Source organism: Sarcophilus harrisii, chromosome 4 (genome assembly GCF_902635505.1).
Source record: "Sarcophilus harrisii chromosome 4, mSarHar1.11, whole genome shotgun sequence".
Lineage (NCBI taxonomy): Eukaryota > Metazoa > Chordata > Mammalia > Dasyuromorphia > Dasyuridae > Sarcophilus > Sarcophilus harrisii.
The window spans coordinates 304,490,055-304,517,779 of NC_045429.1; the positions used below are offsets into that span (position 1 = coordinate 304,490,055).

General features: G+C 34.9%; 1 protein-coding gene and 1 long non-coding RNA gene across 12 annotated transcripts in view; one reads left to right on the forward strand and one right to left on the reverse strand.

Annotated features, from left to right (window-relative positions):
* TBC1D16 (TBC1 domain family member 16) overlaps positions 1-27,725 on the reverse strand; it is a 118,630-nt gene that overhangs the window by 32,426 nt on the left and 58,479 nt on the right. For 5 of the 11 annotated variants that reach the window (XM_031965584.1, XM_012548643.3, XM_023502686.2 and 2 more), the window contains 3 exons: positions 2,426-2,623; positions 1,278-1,425; positions 62-229 (listed from right to left, as the gene is read on the reverse strand). In XM_031965584.1, coding sequence (XP_031821444.1) covers positions 62-229; positions 1,278-1,425; positions 2,426-2,623 — 514 coding nt within the window. Of the gene's footprint in view, positions 1-61; positions 246-1,277; positions 1,426-2,425; positions 2,624-27,725 lie in introns of those variants that run through there. The other 6 variants (XM_023502691.2, XM_012548645.3, XM_012548647.3 and 3 more) reach the window with 5 other exon arrangements.
* Positions 2,460-27,725, forward strand: part of LOC116423245 — a 31,717-nt gene continuing 6,451 nt past the window's right edge. Inside the window, exon 1 of the long non-coding RNA XR_004233777.1 lies at positions 2,460-2,562. This is a non-coding gene — a long non-coding RNA (uncharacterized LOC116423245). The remainder of the gene's footprint in view (positions 2,563-27,725) is intronic.

A 27,725-nucleotide genomic window follows, 5' to 3' on the forward strand; every position in this document is an offset into this window, starting at 1 on the left:
CCCCCAATGGAGTTCTACATCTTAAACAAAGTCAACAAAACTATTATCCTTGGTTCCTTACCTTACGTAGCTTATATTCCTCTTCCACCTGCCCAGATTCATTCAAGTGGTTAAGCCAGGTGGAGACATCCAGTTTTTTGTACATATTCTCCTCTGGGTGGGTCTCTGAAGAAGGGAGCTTGGGACGTCGGATGGAGAACTGCATACAAGTCTTTTCATTGGAGACCTGCTGAACAGGAGGAAAACTGGGGAAAGATAAGCATCTCAAACACTTGGCTTTTAAAGCCAGCTTTTCCCAGGATTTACAAGCCCCTGTCTTCTGAAAGGAGGAGAGATGTCTCCTGAATACAAACTCTTAAATGGCAAGTGTAATTAGATTCAATTAAAATAAAAATACCTTCATCTTAAAATAGTCTTCCCCTTTCTGGTTCTCTTTTCCCTCTCCCTCCCTCCTCTCCTCATCCGTTTCTCTTCCCCAACCCCCTCTCCCACCCCATCCTCCCCACTGCCAACCCCAGCCACAAAAACTGAATTAATGCTGCTTACAACTCACTCTGCCAGGAGTGCCTGCAATAAATTACATATGATTGGCCACATACAAAGGGATCGCTGTTAGTCGAGCAGGGGGCTGGCCTGTCAGGTTTTCTCTAAGGGCAGTCATGATCCTAGTGCAAAACTGCAGCTGACACTTAATTCAAAAATCAAAGGTTGTTCAATGTAGGGAGAAAAAAAAAAAAGCCATGCTACTGTAATAAGGACAAACAGCAGGAGGCTCTGTGGGAAGGAAGGGAATTTTAAAGTCATCACTGTTTCTAATAAGCACATACAGTATCTTAAACAGATAATTAAAGAGCTCTTATTACATTTGTATGTAGATTGAACAAAATATGGCAGGATGCCTTGTCAAAACATTATTTTCAAGTGTAGAGCATAGAATTCTCAAAAAGAACTGGGTACATTTTTCAAAACCAAAGTTGTTGATGTATCAGCCACTTCACTAACATTAGAAGCCCGAAATCATGATTGTGTGTGTGCAATAACTGTGTTCACACATACACATACATAGACACACACACACACACACTCTTGAATGGACTCTTAACTCACTAAGGAATGAAATGCTAAGAGATTCAGTACAACCAAGATTTCTGAATAAGAAGATAGCCCTCAAGTTTGGAAGAGAACAGTGTTCCAAGAGCTTTCTCCCAGCAGTAAGTGAAGATTGCTGGGAGACTGCTGGCATCTTTCAAAATTCTTTTGTTTCCTTGCTAGGTTACCTGGTCTTTGAGATGAGTCTCGGTACAGTGTTTCCATTGCTGAAAAACTTCTGACAGTTTATCCAGCCCACCATGGTGAAAATGGAAGACCTTGTACTGACTTTCTCGGCTAGCAACAACCAGCTGCCCACTGGTACAGGCCTCATCGCTAAAAGGCAGTAGAAAGAGGGGACAAGAAGAGACTGATGAATATGTAAACATGGGTTTTTATTTCCAAGTATAATCAGGGAGTATGGTTAACATCAGAAGTAAGAAACAATCCCAGAGGAGTTTGACTAAAGGGATAGAAAAACAATAACCATCTTCCACTTTGCTGAAAAATGGAAAATATTCTTATTCCATGGGATGTGAAATCTCATGTGCTAAAGTGACAGGGTACTATTCCTTCTTCTATTCCTCCCTGGTGAAATGCCAGTATACTTTTCTCATTTAGAAATTTTATTCTAAAGCTCCTTCGTTATTCATAGGGGGAACTGAGAGAACTGTCAGATTTACAGAATGTGGAAGGAAGGAATCTTGCCCTCAAGAAAGAAATTAGATGATCTCTAAGACTGCTTTCTTTCTTAGCCTTAAAATGTAGTTTATTGGCTTCTAATTTTGAAAATTCATTATTAGTAAGAATGCCTGTTTATTCCAACTGCAAGTAGAATTAGTCAGAAACCTTTGGCTACCTTGATTAATCATGCAAAGAAAGAAAACTGTTATGATTGTTAGAATATCATGGAAATACCACCCACATGAGGTTTCTAACATCTTTGATTAAATTTTGATTTAATAGATAATCCTGATGTGAAAGTCAGGATTTGACTTGTCTTTTTTCTATAGCAGTTTTCCAAGACTTCTTCCTCAAAGCTGCAGCCTGAGGAGTATACAGATGCCATCATTTATTAAAGACATAAGTTAACTTAGTAGCTAAATTCAACCAGATCATATATAATGAAAGAGGGAAACAAAGATTTGGAAATTATGGCATCAGTATGACCAAATAAGGCCCTGTATCCAGAGTCACAAAATTTGAGCATATGCCAGAGAGGACTGTCAGTCAATCCAACAGCTGCAAAAAAGGGTACATCAAGCCTGTCTCTGTGCTGCCTGGAGAAGCCTCCAGGCTGCTGAGTTCTGGGAGGAGACTTAGAGATCCTTCTTACCTAAAGAAAAGGCGGAGAGACCTCATTTGTCCCAAGTCAACCCGAAACACTCCACAGATCTGTTCGAGGGCAAACACCTTTTGCTGCTCATCCCATTTGGAGTTCTGCAATTGGCCACTGTTCTCTGGAAACTGAAGGTTGGTGTCAAGGCTGGAGGTGGAGCTGGTGGAACAGGTCATGTGATTGTCACATGTCTCTCTGCACATGCAAGGGGCCAGACAGGGTGGGGGGAATATAAAATCAATTTGATAGAGATGTTAAGACCTTTTCTGACCTGTTATTTCATTTAGAATACTTTTTATACATGTTGAATAATAATTTTTTTAAAAACCTGAAGACACTGAGGTCTATTTGATATAATCTAATTCACTAGTTTACAGTACTGGGAGAATAAGAAGGTTTTTTAAAAATAATAACAGGAATAGCAACAAACAACAACTCAATTTGCAACTAAAAAAAATTACCACTTTATATCCACATATTTGATCTTCCTTTGATTCTCTCAAGCAAATAGTTCAACTACCTCCAATTTATAGAGATTTCTTCTTACTATGAAGATCTAGATCAACTCCTGACTTTTAGAAATATGGCAACCACATGACACCATAAGCCTGATCTGAAGTCACTTGCTCTGCCCTCCAAAATTAACAAAGGGCATCTACTATAAGAACTTTAAAACACTAACATAATAGTTTTAAGAACAAAAGATGGGGAGGGGGGATGGGAATATGCTTTGAAATTTTATAGGTGGAGGCTACAATTAGTCTGTGATCTAGAAATACAAAAATGATGGATGTTTTCAGAATCATTACTTATAAAAGAACATACCCCTTAGTCTATCTTTTTTCCCCTTTTCATTTGTGTATTTCTAGGTCAAGTTAGTCAATGCAATGGCCCCAGAGTAAGACAGCTTGAGCTCTCTAGTCCTGGATCTGTTCTGAAACACTTATTTCAAATTTTCTAATCTATAAAATGAGGAAACTGAGGAATTTCTAATCTATAAAATGAGGAATTATTTTCACAAGGGACTTCTAAGGTCCCTTCTACATATCACATAACATAAAAATATGCTTCCATGATATTTCCATTCCTGAATATACACCTGAATTCTTGTAACAAGGAAAATGAAAAGTCTAGCCCTGGTCACAGAGGGACCGTGGGCCCATAACATAACATGGTGGTTCCTAAAAAGGCTGAGAGATTTCTGTCTTCTCAAGTGAACTCTGACTGAGCTGCATTATGAAATTATTGTTTGCAAAACAAGGCAAGTAGCAGGTATAAAGCCAACCCCCCACTATGCCACTTTACGCGATGTTTTATAATCTGCTTATTGAACAATGTGGCATTCAGCTGCTGAAAAAGCACATGCTCAGCACACATAACCCAGGCTGGTCTATCTATAGGATTCTGTTCAAATTCTAGCAGGCTCAGAGAAACATAGAAGGCTATAATTATTTCCAGTGCTACCATTCCTCACCATTTCTAATAATCACTACACTACTGTAAGCAGCATCTATCCCCCTAAGATCCCAAGTTCATAATGCTCTTTCTTTTGCTCACTCTGAAAGGGAAGTAGAGATTCCAGAAAACAGGGAGAAGTATTTCAGTTGCATGGAAGACAAAGAGAACTCCCTTTAGACCTGAAAGGTTTCTCCATGCCAAAGAAAAGGAAAGATGTGTTATCCAGGAAACGAAGCATAGAGTAGAAATGGATTACCAATCAAGGTCACCTATGATTCTCTCTTATATTTTGTTAGAATTCCTAATTGGCACACTTTTTGCTAGTGAACAATACAAAACAATAACATCATTTAAAAAAACCTATTTGGCATATAACCAAGTACAAATTACTTGGTTACCAATCACAAATATACTACTACTGCTACTTTTGATTGGCCCTAGAGATTCAAGGTTCCAAATACTCTCAAATTCAAAAACCTCTAGACTTGCTCTTCTCTTTGTCCTCAGATATTTTATATTAGGCAGGTCAAAAACTTAAAAATTAAAAAATCATTTTTATTGGTACCCTGTTATTTAATATCTCTTCTCCCTCCTAAGTGAATGATTATTTTGTAATAAAAGTGAAAAAAGGTAGTTCAGCAAGATGATTCAACATATCAACCAAGCATCAATGAAAAGCATTTAAGTGCTCACTATATACAATCCAAATAATGGAGATGCAAACAAAAAAGTGAAAGTCCTCCTTATATTCTAAAAGAGAAGACAATACATCTGGGGTCCTCAAACTATAGCCTGATGCTGCAGCTGAGGATGGATTATCCCCCTGAATCAGGGCTATGAAGTTTATTTAAAGGTCCACAAAACAAAGTTTTTGTTTTTACTATAGTCCGGCCCTCCAACAGTCTGAGGGACAGTGAACTGGGCCCCTATTTAAAAAGTTTGAGGACCCCTGCAATACATAGATAAATTAATCTATGAATTGATGAACACTCAAGATTCAGAGTACATGCAGTTCATTATATTAAAAATGGAGATGAAAATAGGAGGGATAGAAAAAGGCCAAGAGAAAAGAAAACCCCCCAAAAGGTGGCACTTGAGCTGAATCTCTCCACCAGAGGTGGAGTTGAGAAAAAGCATTCTAAAAGTCAGGCAAGACTGGGAGATGGAGAGTTGTGTATACAAAACAGCAAATAGATCATCATGTCTGGATTGCTGAATGCTTGGAGGCCAAGCAGTATATAAGAAAACTGAAAAGTTACAGGAAGAAACATGAATGATTTTAAATGTCAAGCAAGTTTATATTTAATCCTAGAGATAATTTGGTAGCAGTAGAATTTTTTGAAGGGGATGAGAATGACATAATCAAATCTGCAGCTTAGTGATTCCATGGAGTATATACTGGAAGAGGGAGAGAATTGAGGAAAGAAGATAAATGATGAAGGGAGGGAGGAAGGGAGGAAATATATTCCAAGTGATTGGAAGATCCAGAAACTGACTGGATATGTAGGATGAGTAAAAAAGAAAAGGCAAGAAATGAACATGGGTGATTAGAAGGCTGATTGTATCCCTAACAATGTCTGACAGTATAAATATTCTATATCCATGACCTTCATTTTTGAAAATTTTTTCCATCATCTTTTCTCCAGGACCATTTTATTTGTTTGGTTTACCTTATTAGGTTGTGTATACCATTTTTCAGGTTCTATTTATATTATGCTTGAGTTCTCCATACTTTGAGAACTTGCTCTTCCTTAACGTATCTCAGTTATAGTCACAAAATCATAAATGTTTTCTATGGGCTCTCAGTGCCATTTAGTCCAACTCCAACCCCAAAGGAATACCTGATATATAACCGTCTCTGCTTGAAGACTTCCAGGAGGATGGCATAGATAAAGGGGGAAGGTAGGGCAGAAGCCACTCTTTGTGAGTGAGCTCATGTCAGCGTTGGATAGGTCTAATCATTAGGAAGTTTTTTTTCTGGCATCAAATCTGATTTTGCCTCTAATTGTACTAATTGTACCAATTGTACTGCATTTAAATAATGTGTTCTCTGACGGACATTTTCTTTGTTTCTAGTTCTTTGTTATCAGAAAAAAAAGGTGCTACTATAAATGTGTGTATGGTATAAATATTGGACATAAACATGGACACACATCTTAATTGCTCTGTCAGTCAGGTACTGTGTAAATCACTGGAGATACAAAGAAAGGAAAAAGTCCTCAGTCCTCCAAAATGCTTTCCAGAAAGGCTTGACCAATTCAAAGCACCCTTGAAACAATGCATTAGTGTGTCCATCTTTCAACCTCTCTTAGCATATATATCTTTACTAATTTGCTTGGTATGTAGTGAAATCTTGTTAAATATGTAGTTAAATGGGTTTGTACTATTTGGAATATGTTATTGATTCACAATTCTTTGTAGAACAGTTTGCTCACATTCTTTGATTAGGGATTTCTGCTAGTTGCTTAATTCTCAGCTACCAAACCCTGTAACGCATGTGCTGATCATGTCTTTTAAATTAAAAATTTAACTTAAAACACAAAAAAGAGCAATTCCATATATACATAAGATAAAATTTCTTTTTTTATAAAATTTACTATTTTATGCATTATTTTCAAAGTGGTCCTACTTGTTTGTGCTCCCTTCTGAAGTTCCTTCTGCTATTTTCTATACATTTTAAAGATTTTTAATGGCTTTCTTTTCAATCAATACTGCTACCCATCCCCAGTATAAAGCTGAGAGAGGAGGGGTGGGGAGGGGAAGTGTGTCTCTATACCTTAATTCTAACAAATCTCAACAGCTAGCATTAACATGAGTTAAGTTGTTTTTTTCTCTACAATGTTGATCCTTTTCCTGGCTTCTTCTCATTTCACTCTTCATCAGTTCATAATATCTAGAATCTTTGCAATTATCTTGAAATAGTATTTAATTAGATCTATATTAATCTTCATCAGAAGTACTTTTAAATTTTCTAATCTATTAAAGATGTATTTCTCCTCCCCCCTTCCTCCTCCATGTTTATGTGTGGGCTTAAACTCAACTCTTCAGGTTAAGTTATTCTTGGTTGTTAAGTCTTTATCTTTGACATTCCTGGGACTTATCCTTTTAAGGTCCCTTTTGGGAGGTGATAAGTAGATTCTATTTTCACTTTGTCCCGTTTCTTCCTCCCTCCTCCTCCCCACACTTCAAGACTGGATCTCCCATCTTGCTCAGGCTGAAAGTTCAGCAGTCAACTATGTTTTTTTCTATCAGGATATGTCTCTTTCTTCTTTTCCCTATAGAACTATAGCTTAGAACTTCCAAGGTCTGAAGCTTTACCAGAAACAAGAAATACATGTGTTATTTTATTTTTGAAATCTAGACAGTTTTCATGATTTTTGAAATTTAGGGCCCCCTCAATAGTTCTGAAGGAGTACAATTAATTCCTTGCAATGTGCGCACTATAATCCTCCACTCTTCCTTTATAAATCAGAAGTTAAATTTATCTTTCTAGATTTTCAGTAATTTTGACTCTTCTTCTCTTCTTCTTTGGTTTACTATTTATTCTCTCCAGCTTTAGTTCCTAAAGTGGGACTTTTCTTCCTTTTTTTTTTTTTTTTAATTAATTTATTTTTTTAACCAGGGTCAGATTTTGTGTCATGTTAATTATATACTTTCAGGTGTATAAGTTGGGTTTCTGTGATGATCTCCTCTGGGGATTAGGTCTCTGAATCTTTTAAGGTTTGGATTTTGGCTTTCTAACTGCATCGTTTCCTTACTTACATTGGTTGCTGCTTTTTTTCCCCGTTATGGCATTATTTGACAGATATTCCTTTAATTATCAGTCTCAAATATCCACCCCCTGTAACTCCCAGGAAGAAGGAAATAAGGTTTTCCAGGACAACTCTGGATTTACAACCATTCTGAGCCTTTCTTGAGAGACCTGACTAGTTCTAAGATTATACATTATTTTTATGTAAATTTTTTCGAATTTTGTTTATTCCTGTTTCAGTTTTAAAAAGTTAAAAGTTTAAAAAGTTTAAAAAAGTAAAAAAAAAATCTCTTCTATTTTTTATCTTTAATATTCAGGTTAAATATTTTTAAGATATTGTCATGTTTGTGCCAGCTGGTAGACTAATTTGTAAAATTTCCCCAAAAAATAATTCTTAATTTCAATAATTCTTGTCAATTTTCTTGTCTTTCCTGTATAATTTATGTTTTCAGGTTATACAAACACTGGTTTATTGAGTTTGATTATTTCTGATTCTTCCTTGTTCTAGTCTACTCCATTAATCTAGTTTTCTTTTTTAAACTTGTATCCCAAGTAGTTTTGATAATAACTTTTTAATAATTTTTCTTATCTCTAAATCATCTGTAACTATCTATAAAGGTATTGAGTATGCATGATAGACTGACTCCCAGACAATTTAGCTATTTTTTTTTTTTTTTTTATTGTTTTGAATTAAGTTTCCCCCTTTCTAGTAATGCTTCCTGGATTTTATTTTTGTTGTACAAAAATGTTCCCAGTTTCAAAGTACATCTATCTAGTGGCCAGCAAAGATAGACCAAGATCTCAAAAAAGGGTATTTCCCCCAAATCCTTACCAGGGCACTGTGAAGGGAAAAGTGGGGTTCTATAAATAGTCAAAGGATGTGACAGAGAACAATGGAGACTGAATTTAAATCAACACATACTATGTTTAATTTCCCTTCCTTTTTCTTCTGTTTTTTTAATCTCATGTTTTTCCTCTTTGGTTCCGATTTTTCTTTCCCAAAATCATAAGGAAATAGTTTAAAAAAAAAAAAAAGTACATATATAAATAAAAGTTTTTATATTTAACTGGGGAAAAGTTTTTTTTTTTTTTTTTTAATGGGGGGGAATTCAAAGACCCCAGCTTTTGAGATAAGAAACTGACACAAAAACTGCTGGGAAACTAGTATGAGAGAAACTAGGCATTAACCCTAATGCCACTAAGATAAGGTCGAAATGAGTTCATGATCTAGACATAAAGAATGATATTATAAACAAAATTAGAACATAGGATAGTTTACCTCTCAGATCTGTGGAGGAGGAAGGAATTTGTGACCAAAGAAGAACTAGAAATCATTACTGATCACAAAATAGATAATCTTGATTATATAAAGTCAAAAAGTTTTTGTACAAATAAAACTAATGCAGACAAGATTAGAAGGGAAGCAATAAAAAAAAAATTTACATTCAAAGGTTCTGATAAAAAGCCTCATTTCTAAAACATATAGAGAATTGACTCAAATTTAAAAGAATTCATGTCATTCTCCAATAAATGATCAAAGGATATGAATAGACAATTTTCAGATGAAGAAATTGAAACTATCTGTAGTCATATGAAAAGGTGCTCCAAATCACTATTGATCAAAGAAAACTGCAAATTATAACTCTGAGAGACCACTACACACCTCTTAGATTAGAAAAGATAATGATGAATGTTGGAGGGGATGTGGGAAAACTGGGATACTGATACATTGTTAGTGGAACTGTGAACGGATCCAACCATTATAGAGAGCAATTTGGAACTAAGCTCAACTAAACTATTAATAAACTGCATGCCCTTTGACCCAGCAGTATTTCTATTAGGCTTATATCTCAAAGAGATCTTTGAGGAAGGAAAGGGACCCACATGTGCAGGTAGTGGCAAGAAACTGGAAACTGAGTGGATGCCCATCAATTGGAGAATGACTGAATAAAGTATGGTATATGAATGTTATTGAATATTATTGTTCTGTAAGAAACTACCAACAGGATGATTTCAGAGAGGCCTGGAGAGACTTACATGAACTGATGATAAGTGAAATGAGCAGAACCAAGAAATCATTATACACAGCGACAAGACTATACGATCAATTCTGATGGACATAGCTCTCTTCAACAATGAGATGATTCAAACCAGTTTCAAATGTTCAGTGATGAAGATGACCATATACTACTATAACATATTTAACTTGTATGAGACTTGCTTGCCATCTAGGGAGGGGGTGGAGGGAGGGAAGGGAAAAGTCAGAACAGAAGTGAGTGCAAGAGATAATGTTGTAAAAAAATTACCCAGGCATATGTTGTCAATAAAAAGTTATAGTTAAAAAAAAAAAAAGAAGACCATATACATCCAGGAAGAGGACTATGGGAACTGAGTGTGGACCACAACATAACATTTTCACTCTTTCTGTTGATGTTTTCTTGCATTTTCTTTTCTTGATCAGATTTTTCTTGTGCAGCAAGATAACTGTATAAATATGTGTGTGTATGTGTATATATATACACACACATATGTATATATGTGTGTGTATATATATATATATACACACACAGACACACACACACACACATATATTAGATTTAACATATTTAACATGTATTAGACTACCTGCCATCTAGGGGAGGTGGTAGGGGGAAGGAAGGGAAAATTGGGAACAGAAAATTTTTTAAGAATCAATGTTGAAAATTTATCCATGTTTTGTAAATAAAAAACTTTTATTCAAATTATTATTTATTAAATTTCAAAAAAAAGATGAGGTGGATTTTCTAATCACTAATAAAAAAAAGTCTCAGAAACTGGGTCCTCATCTATGGACTCATGGCTGGTCATGAGTTCTCAAATCTTTCAAGATGTTTTTCTTTATAAAAGAAACAATAACATATAACATTTTGTTGTTATTGTATAAAATGTTCTTCAGGCTATGTTCACTTTATTTTTTGAATCAGTTCAGAGAAGTCCTACTAAATATCCATTTCATCACTTCTTCTGATGTAAGAGGCTTCTATTACTTTTATACACCACAATTTATCCATTTACCAATTGATAAGCACTCACATAGCTTCCAGTTCTTTGTCACTATGTTTTTCTGAACTATGGCCCAATTTCCGGTTTGAGAGAAAGGAGATTAATGCACATATATGTAAAAATTATATAAGCTCTGCACAAGCACAAACAGAATAAAAAATAGGTGCAAAACATAACACAAATAAAAGATAGTTTGAGAGGGAAGATTCTAATAGCTGGGAAAATCAGAACAGTAGAAGATGGTACTTGAACTGAATCATAAAAAAACAGGAACTCTATGGGGAAGAAGTGAAGGAGGGAATATTCCTGGTATACGGAACAGCTGGTACAAAGGCACGTAACAATGAGGTTGCTGAGGACAATATCATGGTTATCCAGTATTCACCTGATTAGAAGAAAGATAATATCTTCAACAGAAAGGAGGAAATTTGGAAGAGTTGAAAGTTTGGTTACGTTTTAGACATTGTGTTTAAGATGTTTTTAGAACACGGAATCTGAAAATCTAATAGGCAATATTGAAGCTCAAAGGAAGAACAAACTCTGTGTGTGTGTGTGTGTGTGTGTGTGTGTGTGTGTGTGATCTGTTGTCCTTTAAGCCACAGCTTAAAAATGCTGTGAGACTTTTACTGTATTGAGATGGCAACTGAGTTGTTAAGGTTATTGAGAGAGTAAGGAGAGAAGACTGCCTAAGACACAATCTTGGGAAATACCCATAGTTAGAAGCATTATATGGATTATGAGATATCAAAGGAAATGAGTAAAGGAAAAAGAAAGGCAGGTAAGAGCAAGTAGTAAGTAATGGCAAGAATAGTACGATAGAAACCCAGAGAAGAGAGTGTCTAGAAAAAGAAGTTAGTCAATAATATTAGAAAAATGCATCATCACAGCCATCTAAAAGGATGAGCATTGAAGAATTATCCATAAATTAATGAAATGAGGAAATAAGAGATTACTGATAACTGGAGAGCAAGTTCAGTTAAATTAAGATTTGAAAGGGTTAAAGGATATCATATATATAGATATAGATATAGATAGATAAGATATCTTCTTCTAGGAGCATGGGTGAGAAAGGGTAGAAAGATAGAGACAAGATAGTTTCATGAGATTTAGTTAAGTTTTGTTAAAGATGGGAGAAGATAGATATATTTGAATGTAATAGAGAAGGAACCAGTAGGAAAAAAGGAAAGATAGAGGATGTAATCTCCTGGTGACAAGGAGGGGAGAGGCAAAGTACATGAGTACTTCTTTTATCTTTAGTAAGGATAACTATTAGGGAAGTGACGTGGGATATAACACCAAGTTTTGATATAAGAAGACAGCTCATTTCAAATGGGCTCAAATACCTAGTGGAAGGAGGAAAGAGAAAATTCGGAATAACTTGTTACAGAAGAGAGAATCAAAGAAGAATAAAAAGATTGCTTTGCTGCAATGAAGGCCAATAACTCATGTAAGGCTGAAGTTTGGCAAAAAAACGAATATTGATGGGACAAGGATGATGAGGTATTCAAAAGCAGAGAAAAATAGAGAACTGAAAAAGGCTAACTATAGGGTTGAGATTAGAAATGAAGGAAAATTAAATCAAACTGGAGAGGGAGTAGAGGAGCAGGTTTAAATGAGTCAATTATAGATTTAGGAGGAGTCAAGGCCAAGGGAACTATGGTCAAGTTATAATCAGAGCAATGTAGGAGTTCCCAATTAAGGAAGCAGAATACTTATAGAGTGCAATGTTTTATGTAACCATTCCCCATGTGAAGATGAGATCAAGTTAAGGAACAATGTTTAGGAAGTCTGGGGCTTACTGTTGTTCCTGATTCTCCCTTGTCTGTTTCCTTGATTTATTTTTTTAAAATACCAGATGATTATACTTTATAGTATAAAAGTTAGCCATTCAAACAAGGATAACCTATGCAGCAAAACTGAGTGTAATCTTAGAAAGGAAAAAAGTGATCCTTTAAAGAGAGGACTTCCAAGCAATCATAGGATAATAAGTCTAGAGCTAAGTAGAAACATACAAACACAGCAAGAGAAGCAAAAAGGAGTAAGCAAGTGGAAGAAACAATGAATGGAAAAAGTGAGGTAAAGGTGAGAAGAGGAAAGAGAACTATCACAAAAATAAGGTGTGCAAAGGGGAGTTCCTACAACAGGTGAGGTACAATGAGAAGGAGGGAAGGAAGCTCTCATCTAAATTGGTTCAAGGAAAGAAAATACAAATCCACAAAGTTGGATACAGAAATAGATCTTACCCATAAAGAGAAATATGAAAAGAAGGGGGAGATTAGAGAGAGGGCAAATAGGATGAAAATAAATATGCAGTTAGCAATCATAATTGTGGATATGAATGGAATGAATCAACACTTAAAGTGGAAGAGAAGAGCAGATTGAATTAGAAACCAGAATCCAATGATGTTTAGTTTACAAAAAACATACTTGAAACAGCAAGACTCACATAAAGTTAAAATAATGAGCTAGAGAGGAATCATGTTTAGATTGAAATAAAAAAGGCAGATGTAGTAATCATGATCTGAGACAAATCAAAAGAAAAATAAACAAGGGAACTAAATTTTGCTGAACAAATACTACTGACAATGAAATTCAAAGCATACACGCCAGAAATGGCATGGCATCTAAATCCTTAGTAGGAAAAGTTAAATGAGTTACAGGAAGTAATAAGCAGTAAAATTATAACAATATGGAGCTTCTTATTTCCTCTCTCATAAATAGAAAACAACAACAAAAAAAACACAACAAGAAAAAAAAAAAACCCTAGAAAAGTATAAAACTATAAAAAATAAATAAGGTAAGAATCTGAATAGAATTTTAGACAGTTAGATACTGACATATACCTAACCTCAGCTGCACATGGTACACTTATATAAAATAAATACTTATTTGTGAAATAAATACTTATAAATAAATAAAATAAAAACTTATTTGTGAAAATCAGAAATATTAAATGCAACTTTTTCTGACAATAATGAAACAAAATTACATTCAATAAAAGGCTTTTGAAGTATAGATTTAAAATTAATTCCTAAGAACACATCACAGAAACTGTCAATAACTACATTAAAAGTAAAGGAAACAATGAGACAACATACCCAAATTTGTAAGATGCAGTCAAAGCAATAGTAATGAGTCTCATAATCCCAATTAAACATCAAAATACAAATCCTGAAAATCAAAAAAACTACTGAATAATTAAAAAAAATAAAATATGTCCAACTATAACCCTTCAAATATTCCTTTTAGGTAAAGAGTGTTGGACAGTCACTTTCACAGTAGACTCCCAGCTGTACTTCCTGTCTGGCTTTTGTTGTTAATGCACAAAAACTTATGGGTTTTGTGAATTTATTTTATACCTACTATTTTACTGAAAGTTTTATTTCTGTAATTTTTCATTAAAATCCAGGATTCCTGAAATAAACTAATTACCTATTTTTTACCTATTCTTCTTTATGTGTTTCTTTTTCCTGTCTTATTGCCATGATTACAATTAAAACTATATGCAATGGAACAAAGTCTTATGAAAATAAATATTGAAAATTTTATTTTTCCAAATACACATTTTGATGAAAAAAAATATATAATAAATTTTTTTTCATATATGTACAAATAATGGTAACATTATACATGTCTGCGTTTTGATCCCTAATCTATCTTGAATGGCCTTCAGTGGTGTTACCTTGGTTTTAGATAAATTCATACCACATTAAAGAAAGGTAAGTTATTCCTATATTTTCTGGTTTTTTTCCCCTAAATCATATGGGATATTGTGTTGTCAAAAGCATACCTTTATTTCCTGACATAATGATGTGGTTTTTTTGCTATTTTTATTATTAATATAGTCTAGTATATTTATAGATATCTAACATGGTCATAGTAAGTGTAGTCTATACATATTTTATTCTATATGTATTAATATTAATTAGATCTATCAATTTATCAATTTTAGAGTATTCAGGATCATATTTATCTCAAAGTATCTCCCTCTTAAAAAAATATGCAAAATTTAAGTTAATTATATAAAACTGAAGATCTGTCCTTTTTGAGGGTTAGGGGATAGATGAAAGTGTTTATGGAGTTGATGAGTAGTCCAAGCCAATTTAATAAAAACAATAATGCTGTCAAAATTAATCAACATTTTTAATACTATAACAAACCACTTACCAAGAACATACTTAATAGAAGTTGATAAAAATTCATTTGGAAAAACAAAGGAAATGATGAAAGGAAGGAAGGACAAAGGAGGAATAACACTTCTAGACCTTAAATTATATTATAAAGCAGCAGTCATTAATAAAAAAAAATAACACATCTGGTATTGGTTAAAAAAAAAAAAAAAAAAGAGTAATGAAACAGACCAGATAAGAGAGAATCAGAAACAACAGAACTCAATAACCCAGTGTTTAATGAAGTATGCAAAGCATAAATTACCTAGGAAACAACTCCTTATTTGATTAAAAAAAAACTTCTGGGAAAGCTGGAAAATAAACGGGCATAAACTGAGCTTAGATGAACACCTTACCTATTTTTCCACAATGCATTTTAAATGGAAAAGCAATATTATTAAAGCTCTTGACTAAGAAACACTTTTCATGTAGTCAGATATTTGTTTTATCATTATTAATTGCCTCATCTTATGTTTGGTTAAGAATATATCTCCTACACATAGTTGTGAGAAGTATATGATCTGCTTCTTTTCTGAATTTTGAAAACTTCTGCACAGCCAGAATTAAAAACCTTGAGGTTTCACCAAATACACTGCAAGTTGGCAAAGATGACAAAATGTCAGTACCCACCCACAGGATGGATTGTAGAGGACACTGATAAAGTCCTCACACCAAAACTACAGCTGTCACTTTTGTGACAGCAAAGAATTGGGGAAAAAATGTCCATCAATTGGAGAATGTTTAAATAAAATGTACTGCTTGTGTTTCTACTGGGCTTATACCCCAAAGAGATACTAAAGAAGGGAAAGGGACCTGTATGTGCCAAAATGTTAGTGGCAGCCCTGTTTGTAGTGGCTAGAAGCTAGAAAATGAATGGATGCCCATCAACTGGAGAATGGTTGGATAAATTGTGGTATATGAATGTTATGGAATATTATTGTTCTGTAAGAAACGACCAGCAGGATGAATACAGAGAGGCTTGGCGAGACTTACATGAACTGATGCTGAGTGAAATGAGCAGAACCAGGATATCATTATATACCTCAACAACGATACTGTATGAGGATGTATTCTGATGGAAGTGGATTCCTTCGACAAAGAGATCTAACTCAGTTTCAATTGATCAAGGATGGACAGAAGCAGCTACACCCAAAGAAAGAACACTAGGAAATGAATGTAAACTGCTTGCATTTTTGTTCTTCTTCCCGGGTTATTTATACATTCTAAATCCAATTCTCCCTGAGCAACAAGAGAACTGTTCGGTTCTGCACACATATATTGTATCTAAGATCTACTGTAACCTATTTAACATGTATAGGACTGCTTGCCATCTGGGGGAGGGGATAGAGGGAGGGAGGGGAAAAATCGGAACAGAAGTGAGTGCAAGGGATAATGTTGTAAAAAATTATCCTGGCATGGGTTCTGTCAATAAAAGGTTATTTAAAAAAATAAATAAATAAAATAAAATGTACTGCTTGAATGAGGTATTATTATGCTCTAAGAAATGATGTTTGGGATAAATACAGAAAAGCAGGCAAAGTTCTACATGAACTGATGCAGATAGATAAAAAATAGATAAAAAACAAAATACATTCTATAAGCAGAATGAACTAGATATCCAAAAATAAAAAAGAATGCATGCGATACAAGATAAAGCAGTATTTTTTGAAATATGAGAAGATGGCCTCCAACCACCATGAGGTAGTCAGAGGTGTTACATGTTACATGTCAAAAATGAAAAAGATTTTCATTTTTTCAATGTATAAGTTGTACAGATTTTTTTTCCTCTGAAAAATTACACTAACCCTATTTGTTATATGGGAAAGCTTTCTGGAAGGGTAGAGTAAAGCAATACTTGGGACAACAATAAATGTAATAGAAGTTAGCAAAAGAACTTAAAATATAAATGAAACTGGGATAACTATTAGGAAAAAAAGGTATTTCAAGATAAACATTTTCTCCTGGATACAGGAAAAAGAAAGGTTTGTGGTAGATACATACATATATACATACATAGATACACACATATTTAATAAATACATAGGCATACTGAGATGACAAGACATCCTGCAAACCCAAAAGGAAAAATAATTTAATCATTAAGCAGCAAAACCTCATGCAAAAGGAACTTTTTCCTGAATAAAATCTTTATAATCATTTCTAAGTGACCACCTCTATGCATTCATGGTTTCACAAGACAATTTAACAGTAAAAACCAAAAACCCGAGTTGATTTAATGAACTGCTAGTATGTGGCACAGCAGATAGAACACCAGGCCTAGAATTGAGAACACATTAAGTTCAAATTCAGCTTTAAACATTGACCATAACCCAATTTGACCTCCGTCTGTTTCTTTAACTATAAAATGGTTAACTACATAAATAAAACTATATATTTAGTTTTTATATAAATAAACTAGATAAATAAATAACTATAACATAATATAATAAATAACTATAAAATAGTAAGATAATCATAACACCTATATCACAGGGTTGTTGTGAAGATCAAATTAGATGATTGTATAAAGCACTTGGCAAGAAACCTAGCAAAGGAGGTGCTTAACATGTGTTTGGTTGTTCCCTCCCCACAATGAATTGTACCAAATTTATTCCAGCTATAACCCTCCTGTTCATAGGGCAATGTCTCAGTGAGCATCCTGCCAACTAAGGGATATAATTATACTATTATATTAATCCAACCCAATCTAAGGCCAATTCTGAAAGTCATAAAAAAAATAATGTGATCATTCCTTGCCCCCAAGTAGTCTGTTAGTAGTCAAAGGCATCTGTTAACTAGTTTGGTATGGATGCCAACTACACGGGGCCTATATTTTGTTTTGTTTACTCTAAATGTAAATACTACTAAGAGACATTTGTGTGCCCAGGGTGCTCTGTTCCAGAGAACAGATGATAATACATGATGATATGTGATGGAATAAGACCCACATTTTTTGATTTGCCCAGTATGGGAATGTGCACATTTGGTAAGCATGTTTTGCTTTTTATTTTTCTGCCTTAACGGAGTGGGAGATGGGAAGAGGGAAAGTAAATGATTTTTAACTGAAAAAAACTGTTTAAAAATGGGGGAAGGGGGAGCTGAAAGGAGGTTCAACTATCAGACTCTACAATCCTACTGATAATGGGTCAGCATCAATATCTTTATACGTGAAGGCCAATATATTAATAATCATAATAGCTTACACACACACACACACACACACACACACACACACACACATATATACATGATATCATTTAATTCTCCCAATCACATTGAGTTGAATGTAGTTATCCCCATTTTAAAGATGAGGTAACAGAATCTGAAACAACTATAAAAAGGGAGACTGAGAAAGATTAAGTGGCTTACTTAGGGAAAGTTTTTGTTCAGTTTTCTTGGCAAAAGAATGGTTTGCCATTTTCTTCTCCAGTTCTTTTTTCAGATGAGGAAACTGAGGCAAACAAATACAATTAAATGACTGAGGGTCACACAGCTAGGTCTGAAGCCACATTTGAGCTTTTTTTGGGGGGTCTTCCTAACTTCAGGCACTACAGTCTGTCTCTACCCTGCCACTTAGCTACCTAGGGCAACAGTGTCTAAAGTAGGATTTGAATTTAGATCTTCCTGTTTCCAAGTCCTTCAATCAAATCTACTATTCTACTTAGCTGCCAGCTATGATATCTATAGCAGCTGTATTTAAAAAAAAAATTATTGCCTGGTCTTCTAAATTGGCTTCATTGCAGTGCTGAAGCAAATCTAGTCCAGTAGTTCCCTAACTTTTTTTGTGAAGTTCCCCTAGGCAATTTTAAAACTGAATGAATACTACTAATAATCTGGCTAAATTTAGGTGCTTCCCTCAGGCATCTGATTAAATTCCCTGGATTCCTTAGCAGTCTTAAAACCAAAATTTCCCTTCCCCCTAAAGAATAACAGGCAGTATTCCTTCAACAACCTACAAATCATATAAGCTTAATCTAATAGGCTGGACAAATTCTAACAAGGATGTTAGACCAGAAGAAGGTTTTAGGTAACAGAATTAGCAGGGACTATGCTGGCAGAGGCACATAGTAGGTGATTAAAAGCAATCCTCAGTATGTGTCTGGGCACAGACTGAGAAGAGTGTATATATTTAGAATTTTACAGCCATGGATAAGAAAAATGAAAGAACAGAAGTGATTTATTACACCGCTAATGGGGTTACAAAGGTAAAAATAAAGAATCCAGATTTTTCTGACTTTTTAGCCTAGTGATCTTTCCTTTATATCATTCTACCTCAATTACATCTTTTACCCTACTTGGAATATGTAAATATAACCTAATTGGGGGTCTCATTCACCAATGCAATGAACTAAATAATGTTGGTAATATAAAGAAATTAGTGACATTTCTTATCCAGGAGGAGTCTGCTATCTTGGGGAGCCGTACCTTAAACAACTGTTAATTATGGTTTTTTCTTTCAAATATGCCCATTATATTCTAATGACTTCACCACCTCCCTTTATATCAATCATTAAATCTGTTTCCTTCTTTGTCCCCAGCAAAGCCCCAGTCTCCAGGGAACTGAAAGATGAAAATTAGGGGGTAATTTATCATGGAATCTCAGAGGTGGAAAATACCTTAGAGATGATAAAACATAACTACTATAAATGAAACTTGAGAAGTGAGTTTAGAGAAATTAGGAGAGGTACAAGCTGATTCCAGGGCTTCTTGCCAATGTTATTCCCTCTAGACTGGGCTTCCCATTGATAGAATATAGCCGAAAACAGAATAGAAAACCAGCAGGACCAGGCCAGTTAGAGGTATTTTGTATTGTCTCTCATTCTTCCTTATTCTTTTATTTTCAGTTTTTCCTTTCTCCTGTGACTGAGACTCACCACTGCTTGGGCTGACTAGTCACATTTCATATTTCTACTTCTTCCCTATACAACTATTCTTTGGAGATAACAGGGATAGTCTTCATACCAGAAGAGTGGTATTAAAAACCCATCACCTTAGACACTGCTATTGTCCTTATTTGGTTAAACAAATAATAAAAACTATAGAAATAGAAGGTACATGTGCTAGAGTAATATTATAACAGACATTAGAGAAACAGATGATTTTGAAAGGAGTACTAGTAAATTTACTTGCTTCAGAACTGTCATTAAAAGAACTGATGGAGGCTGTTCTCAACAATAAGTGAAAAAGGAACTACATTTCCTTTAAAACAATTGCAAAAGCATGGTTCCAGTCATGTTTTCCATATTATTTATATGGAAATATCTCACATAATTGCACATGCATAACCTATATCTGATTGCTTATTTTCTCAAGGAGGGAAGAACAGAGGAAGGGAAAGGATAGATTTGGAAGTTTAAATACAACTTTTAAAATCTCTCAAATATATTCCCTTCTCTCTGGACAGAGCCACCACTCTGGTGCAAGCCATCATTACCTCATGCCTGGTCTATCACAATAGCCAGAGTATGCCTGCTTCAAGTCTTTCCTCACTTCTAAACCATCCTTCCATTCAGCCACTAAAGTGACTTTCCTAAAGCACATATCTGATCATGTTCAACAAACTTCAGATCAAATGTTCTGGCATTTAAATCTAGTCCTCCACTGTCTTTCCAGTCTTGTTACCTTATTTTTCAATCCAATGACACTGACCTTCTGGCTGTCCATGAACAAAATCTCTCAGCTCGGGGAATTCTCTTTGGCTGCTCCCATGAGTAGAATGCTCTCCCTCCTCTGCTCTACCTAATGACCTTCTTAAGCTTCTTTTAAGTCCCAAATAAAATTCTATCTTTTATAGGAAGCCTTTCCAAAATCCTCTTAATTTTGGAGACTTTCTCATATTATTTTCCACTTAATGCTATTTTTAGCTTGCTTTGTATATATTTGTTACATGTCGTTTCCCTCACTGGACTGTAAGCTCTTTGAGGACAGTCCTCAGCACTTAGCCTATAGCATGCTACATAGGAGGTGATAAATATTAATAAACATTATTTATTATTAATAAATGTATTATTAGTAGTAAGTTATTAGTAAAAAGTACTATTAGTAGTAGTAAATGTTTACTAGTATGTTCTCTTAAAATGTCCCCACTGCCTTAGACCAGGTCATCCCTCATGGAAATGACTTTCATAATTATCTGGAGAAAAAAATTTTAAAATATCAGTAGGAGGGGCAAATACAGAAAGGGTGGGTAATTTGATTTAGGTAGGCCAAGTTCCCCATTTAGTTCAGTTTTGAGAAAATGGCCTTTCTCATACTGAGCACCCTCACACATTTCAATCTTTTTTCTAAATAAAGGATTCTTTCCCATTTGAAGGTCAGGTACATATTCATTCTTTTTCATCATAAGGTTTGGAACTATACCAAAAGATCAAAAAAAAAAAAGATTTCCCCAGCCAATTTTTCTTCAGCCAATTTTTCATTGATCTTTTTGCTTTTCAAACACAAATTTCCCATCTTGAACTGCACTAAATGCTATTTAGTAGGTAATTAACTTTCTGTGCTGAAGACCTTCTCTAATTGCACTTCTTTCACCTCCTTAAGCTTGGGCCCTCCAGGGATCCGTAGCTGTCCTAGGGCATTTGTTCTGCTTACTCCTATCTCACAGCCACTACTTCCATTCTGACAACAGACTGCCAATCAAGGTGGAAGAGGTCAAGTAGGACCAAATGAGGGGTCTTTGTCTATTGCCAAACTTTGCTTAGCTCCATTAAAACAGAAAGAGAAAAAAAGGTTATAAAAAAAAAAAATTTCTCTGAGATTTTATATATATATTCTTTGAAATACTCATATTTATATTTTGACTGCACTGGCATCTCCCATCCATCAAATAGGAAGATAATCAGAAAATAAAAGCTTTTGATTAGCACTTGCTTTGATCCCTCCCACCTTCAATTTGAACAAAAAACCCTAATGCTAATTTCATTAAATAATCACCAGATATCCTGTTTATAAGACTTTCTTATACAGAAGGATCATTAAAGTACATTTGTTAGCTTAAATTCACATCATAAACTTTGTTTATATTTTCAGGGCAGAGACTAACCTTATTGTGACGGCCCACTAAATTCATGAAACCATGTTATCATGGTGCAGGAAAGTGGATTTTATTCCCCACAAAAGATTTCATTTGCAAATACAATATGGATTAAGGAAACAACATTCATTTCCAAAGCAATCACTATGCCTTCCAACCATTGTAAAATGTGCAGAAATTAAAAAGTTAACTTTTTCTAGTTCTGGGAAATACTTTTACTGCCCCATGCTACATGAATTTTTTGTCTTCCTATCAAAAGTAGAAATAATGTCAAAGAATGGTTGGATAGATGGACAATCTTGAAGATCAATATTCTAAATCTGTTTTCACTGAATTAAAATTCACATATGGTTCAACAGAAGTTAACACTTTTAGGGCAACATGAGAATTAACTCCAATCTGTTTCTGAAGTACATTCCACTGACCACAGCATCTTATCCAAGCTTAGGTGGGTGGGTCATCAGCTTAACTCCTGCTAGTGCAGAAGACAGACCAACTAAAAGGCTCAAAACAGATGGGATTGTTTGTTTACAGGGACAAATCTATAAGGTTGTATACTAAAAACCAGCTGTCCTTGCTAAGCCTCTAGTCATTGTCATTTATGCTGCTTAGTTTGCCAATTTTCCTTTTCTCTAGATACATATTTTTTCATTTTAGATATATTCTCATTTATAGCAAACCACTCTGGAATCACTACCACTAGAGCTATCAGATCTGTAAGAGCAAATTATAATGCAGAGATTCTAGATGATTTTCTCTCAAGAAAGAATCTGGCTTCATAGTAATATTTGGGCAATTCTTCTAAATCCAAATAATGGAGAAAAATAATGACTCTGAGATATCTTCTTTAATATAGGGTGGTTTCTAAATACTATTAGTGAAAGATTGTTTTTACTATATGTAAGGAAACCAACCAGTCTATGTAAAGTGATGTTTTACATAATGCCATTGAATATGAGAAAGGGAGTGGGGAGCAGAAAGGAGACTAGCACAGGGTTCAAAGAAACTTGGAGGCAGAGACAGTAGCCAGAACAAGACAAATATGGGCAAGGGGGGCTGAGAAATAACGGGGAGGAAAAACAGGACACAGACAGGAGAGGACAGGGAACACGCGGGAAATGGGGACGGACATTCATGTAGTACTTGAATGCAGGTAGACAAGAGACAAATGGGAGACCAACCATGGCTGAAGCATATGGAGCAGGTCTTTCTTTGCCCTAGCGTTAGTAGTGTTCTCTGACAGTGGTGTCTGTTCTGCTTCACTTGGAAGACAAATTTTTTAGGAGTGTGTATGTGTGAGTGAGTGAGAGAGAGAGAGAGAGAGAGAGAGAGAGAGAGAGAGTGTGTGTGTGTATGCGTGTGTGTGTGTGTGTGTGTGTATGTTTTGGTGGGAGGTAGAGGTGGGGAAGTCACAGAATGCCAAGCCAAGGGGCAGGAACTGAGAGAGCACAGAAAAGTAAAATTAACACAGATTTTTTTCTTTTTTTAAATGCAATTTTTGGGTAAAGTTGAATTTACATATTGTGAATTTATGTAAAGCAAGAATTGTCTGTACTTGAGATGGATTTTGGAATTTGTCTAGTTACCAGATAACCACTATTTTTTTTCAGGGAGGTAGAAGTAGTAGATCTGAGTCCTTGCTAACTAACTAGGAGAATTGGCACCTTCTGATTCTAGTTTGTGTCCTGATAGCATTTTATTGGTGATATATAGATCTGGTGCCAAAAAGCTAAGACTAAGACAGAATGGGCAATAGCAATGATTTATGCCTAAATTATAATGGTGAGCCTAGTAGTTTACTTACTGAAACCCACATATTTTCCCCAAGAGTTGTTTTATTGAGAGAGCCATCCACCTAGCTTGAAAAGGAGGTCCTGGGCACCTCTAATTTGGCCACCATAGCAAAGAGTTTAGTTGCCTGACAATCGAGTATCAAAAAAGGGGGTAAGGGATAAATGGGACAATTAAAAGTGAATTAAAATGAAAGAAAACTGAACGCTTTCTTCTGGCTCCAATACATAAACATATACATTTAAAGTATTTCTCATGTGCTTTACTGAAGAGATTTATTAGTAAACATCTCTGGAATAGATTTTACTCTTGGCCAATGGCCCTTTTTTAAAACCACTTTTTAAAAAATTGTGATTTCTCTTCTTTAAATTTACCCTGAAACATGTTCCCTCTTAGAGAAACAGCAATGGTTAAATGATTTGCTCAGCCCTTCTAACCCTTCTAACTGTTTCTCTTTTCTACTGGTTATATTTTCTATCCTACACCGACATGGAAGAAAAACAGGAATACTCCTTGTTTCCCATTGCAACTTTGCAAGAACCATCTTCACGAAGCAACCTTTATTCCTGAGGATTACTCTGTCCAAATTTATTACCCAATTCTCCTTAACGAGCACCTGGCTCATAATCTTTGTCTCCTCCCCATCTCATGCCCTCATATTATCTGTCTTCAGCATGCATATTGATGTTTTCTCAAATTACTCAAATTCTCATAACCTGTTACTCTACGTCATTTCAACTACACACAGAGACACCTTTGACCATACTAATTCCCACAACTGGCCACATCCATTTTCTGAGAATTCTTTTACCTAATCAAAAACTTTTAGCATTCTTTTTCTACATACTATCCTACCATGCCCCCATCCCTTAGTTCTTTCTTATAGTATACCATCATCCTCTATATTGGATATACTCTTCCCTTCACTATCATGACCCTTCAACATGACACAATACTCCCATCTCAACATTCATACTTCCTTGTTTTCTTTTTGAATTAGCCAAGGATCTCACCTTATCTCATAAAACAAAGGGACCATTCACCAAGAGCATCAGACACTACTCAATTTTAAGAACACAGTTGACTCAGTTTGAAAAATATTTAAAAATAAACAAGTTCTTATATTATATACAAAAGAAAGGCAATGGGGATTCTGTTTGGATGGGAAAGATGATTATTAATAACCAATGATTTGGAGGGACCCTCTCTAAAATCCTCATTTCAAAGCTCAAACATTCAGGTCACTGCTGATGGAATTAACTTCTCAATCTTATTCAGATCCACCCAACTTCATAAGGAATTTAAGATAATAAAACTCCAGCCCATTCTCATTGTGTTCAGCTCAGACCTGGTTGGAGAATAGAAATTTTTAGATTAGATTACTCAAGGTTGGGCAATTTAGAAGTAAATCTAAGTTACCTTCTCCCAACCCCTCAATATAATAGGATTACCTCTCATTGTAATATTCCTTTTCTTCTCATTACTAGTTAACCCTCAGGTGTACCCCCTTCCCAAAGGCATATAAACTGCGAGCTGACCATAAAGGAGATGCAATCAAATGACCATTCCTTTTATTAACAAAATGTCATTATATTATTAATAAAATGATTTATTACCCAGAACTTCTTAAGCATCCCAGGTGATCTAATGAGCATTTCAAATGCAATACTTAATTCTCAATATATAAAACACCGAAACTTTAGCTGGAAAAAGAAGTTTCTCAGGAAGATTATGAAAGTAATCAGTCTTCAAGAAAAATATGACCCACATCTTTAATTACTCATTCTGTCTGTGTCTCTCAGATACACACAGACACAAAACATACAACTCTATGACAGGTCACTTTCCCTGCTTTTTTTTTTTTTTTTTTTTGAGTTATATAGCCATATAAAATAAAAGTCTCAACTAATTATGCTAATTACAATCAAGCCAAATGAAATCTAAGTCCCTAGAAAGATATAAAGATTGCCTTTGTTCTGCAGTGTGGATTCCAAGCTGTGAGTTAGGAATTTCATAAAGACTTTCCATACCCCATTCTCTCAACAACTTTACCAATTCCCTATACTCTTCTCAGGACTGTAGCCCAGTCTATCTCACCATGGAAAGTTCTTTCAGTTATTATTATTTTTTTTCTTCCAAGAATGTCTATGAACCAAGGTTTTGGAAGTGAGAGTAAGGAAGGGGAATACAATTATTATTATTAAATCAGAGGTTTCTATTTGATGCTTAACACAGTAAACAAGATTATAATACTAGTACTTCTTCCCATACATTCATTCAAAAGGGCCTATGTGCAAGACACTCTAAGGAGATACAGTGATTAAGAAATGTCCCTGTCCCCAAGAATATTAAAAAGAGAGAAGAGAGACAGACAAGACAAGAAGGAAGACAAAGACAGAGAAACAGAGGGAGAAGACACTTATGCAACTAGATATAAAAAGCTGAATGATCAAGATTATCTTGAGCAGTATCTCAAGATTAAAGTGAAAAATTATAATGCTTCTGAATAGCCCTAAATCATTCCCTGCTTAGTAGTATAGTGTAGAATGAGAATGCAGCATATGTTGTTTCAGAGGAAGAGGAAATTATTTTGGGATCGAGAGAAGGAAAGAAATAGTGGGATAGTGAATTGAATGCCGGATAAATCTGAATTCCACTTTTGACCTTTGTTAGCTGTGTGATCCTGAGCAAGTTACATTATTTCTTCACTTTGGTCTTCATTTATGAAATATTATAATATCTATAGTATAAACTACACAGTTGTGATTTAAATTTTAAAGAGCTAAATGTCAGCTGTTATTTTACTTTCCTTTGTATGGCATTTTATATTTAGTTATGTGTAAATAGGAAAGCAAATAGGAGGTTAAAAGCTAATTCATCTAATTCAACCCCATCATTTTATACTTCAGTAAACAGACCAAGAGAGAATGAGATTAGGTGTTGAGATTAACTTTTAAACTTGGGTCTTTGGAATGCCAGTTGGGGTGTGCTGATTTTGCCCAACAGAATAGTTCAAAACCCATTTAAAAGCCACTTCACTTGAGATGAAAACTTAGTGTTTTCTCTCTTTTTCCCATCATCTTCATCATCTTCAATGGGTTCAGTTATCACTGCAGTAAATGAAACTCATCTTCCCTACTTAAACTCACTGTAGTACTTCTAAATTTCCTGAGTTCTACTGAAGCCACCACCCCTATCTTTTATTCTTCTCATTCCCCTGGGTCCTCCTCCTCCAAAGCCAAAATTGTTCAAGCCCTTATCATCATCATAGTTCATCACCTGCTGGATGAACTACTTTTCCTCTTTCTAATCCAATTCTCCCACCCCTCCCCACCCCCCCCAAAAAAAAAACCTTTCAAAGATATGTGCACTCATGTTTTAAGATGACTTCCTACTACCTCAAAAATTAAATACAAATGCCTCAACTTGACATTTAAGGCATCTGGCTCTAACCTTCCTGAAGAAAGGTTCTTACCACTCCTTAAATTCTACATTCATGTCCTTTATGCTTAAGAATTTTTTCATTCCTTCAGTTCTTAAAAATTGATATAATCCTTATAATTAGGAAGTGAAACATATCCCACATGTAAAGGTAAATTTGGTTGATACTTATTCACTCAAGTCATAAATATATCATAAATGTGAAGAGTTTTTGCAAGATAAGAGTGCTATTTCAATTGGGCTGATCCTCTTGGGGTTTTCTGAAAAAGCAATGAGTTAGATGGAATTCAAGAAACTAGAATAAACCTAGTGTTTTTGCTAACCCACTTGAGAAGCAACTATCTCTGAAAAATGAGGATTTACCTTCTAGTCCTCACCCCACCCAACCTGGCTGAAAAACAACTTTGCTTGTTTAAAAGTCATCAGCATCTGAATACCTTTTGTTTGGGACAGCAGCTGAGGAGAGACTGGAATCAGATTCAACAGCTGAAAGGGAGCATGATCAGAAGGATGGTAGAAGCAGAATTCTAGTTACTAGGAGCTCTGAGTTGCCCCTTTTGCTGCATATGCACTCTAATTTTGAAACTTTCCCCTAGACTTTTTACATACTTG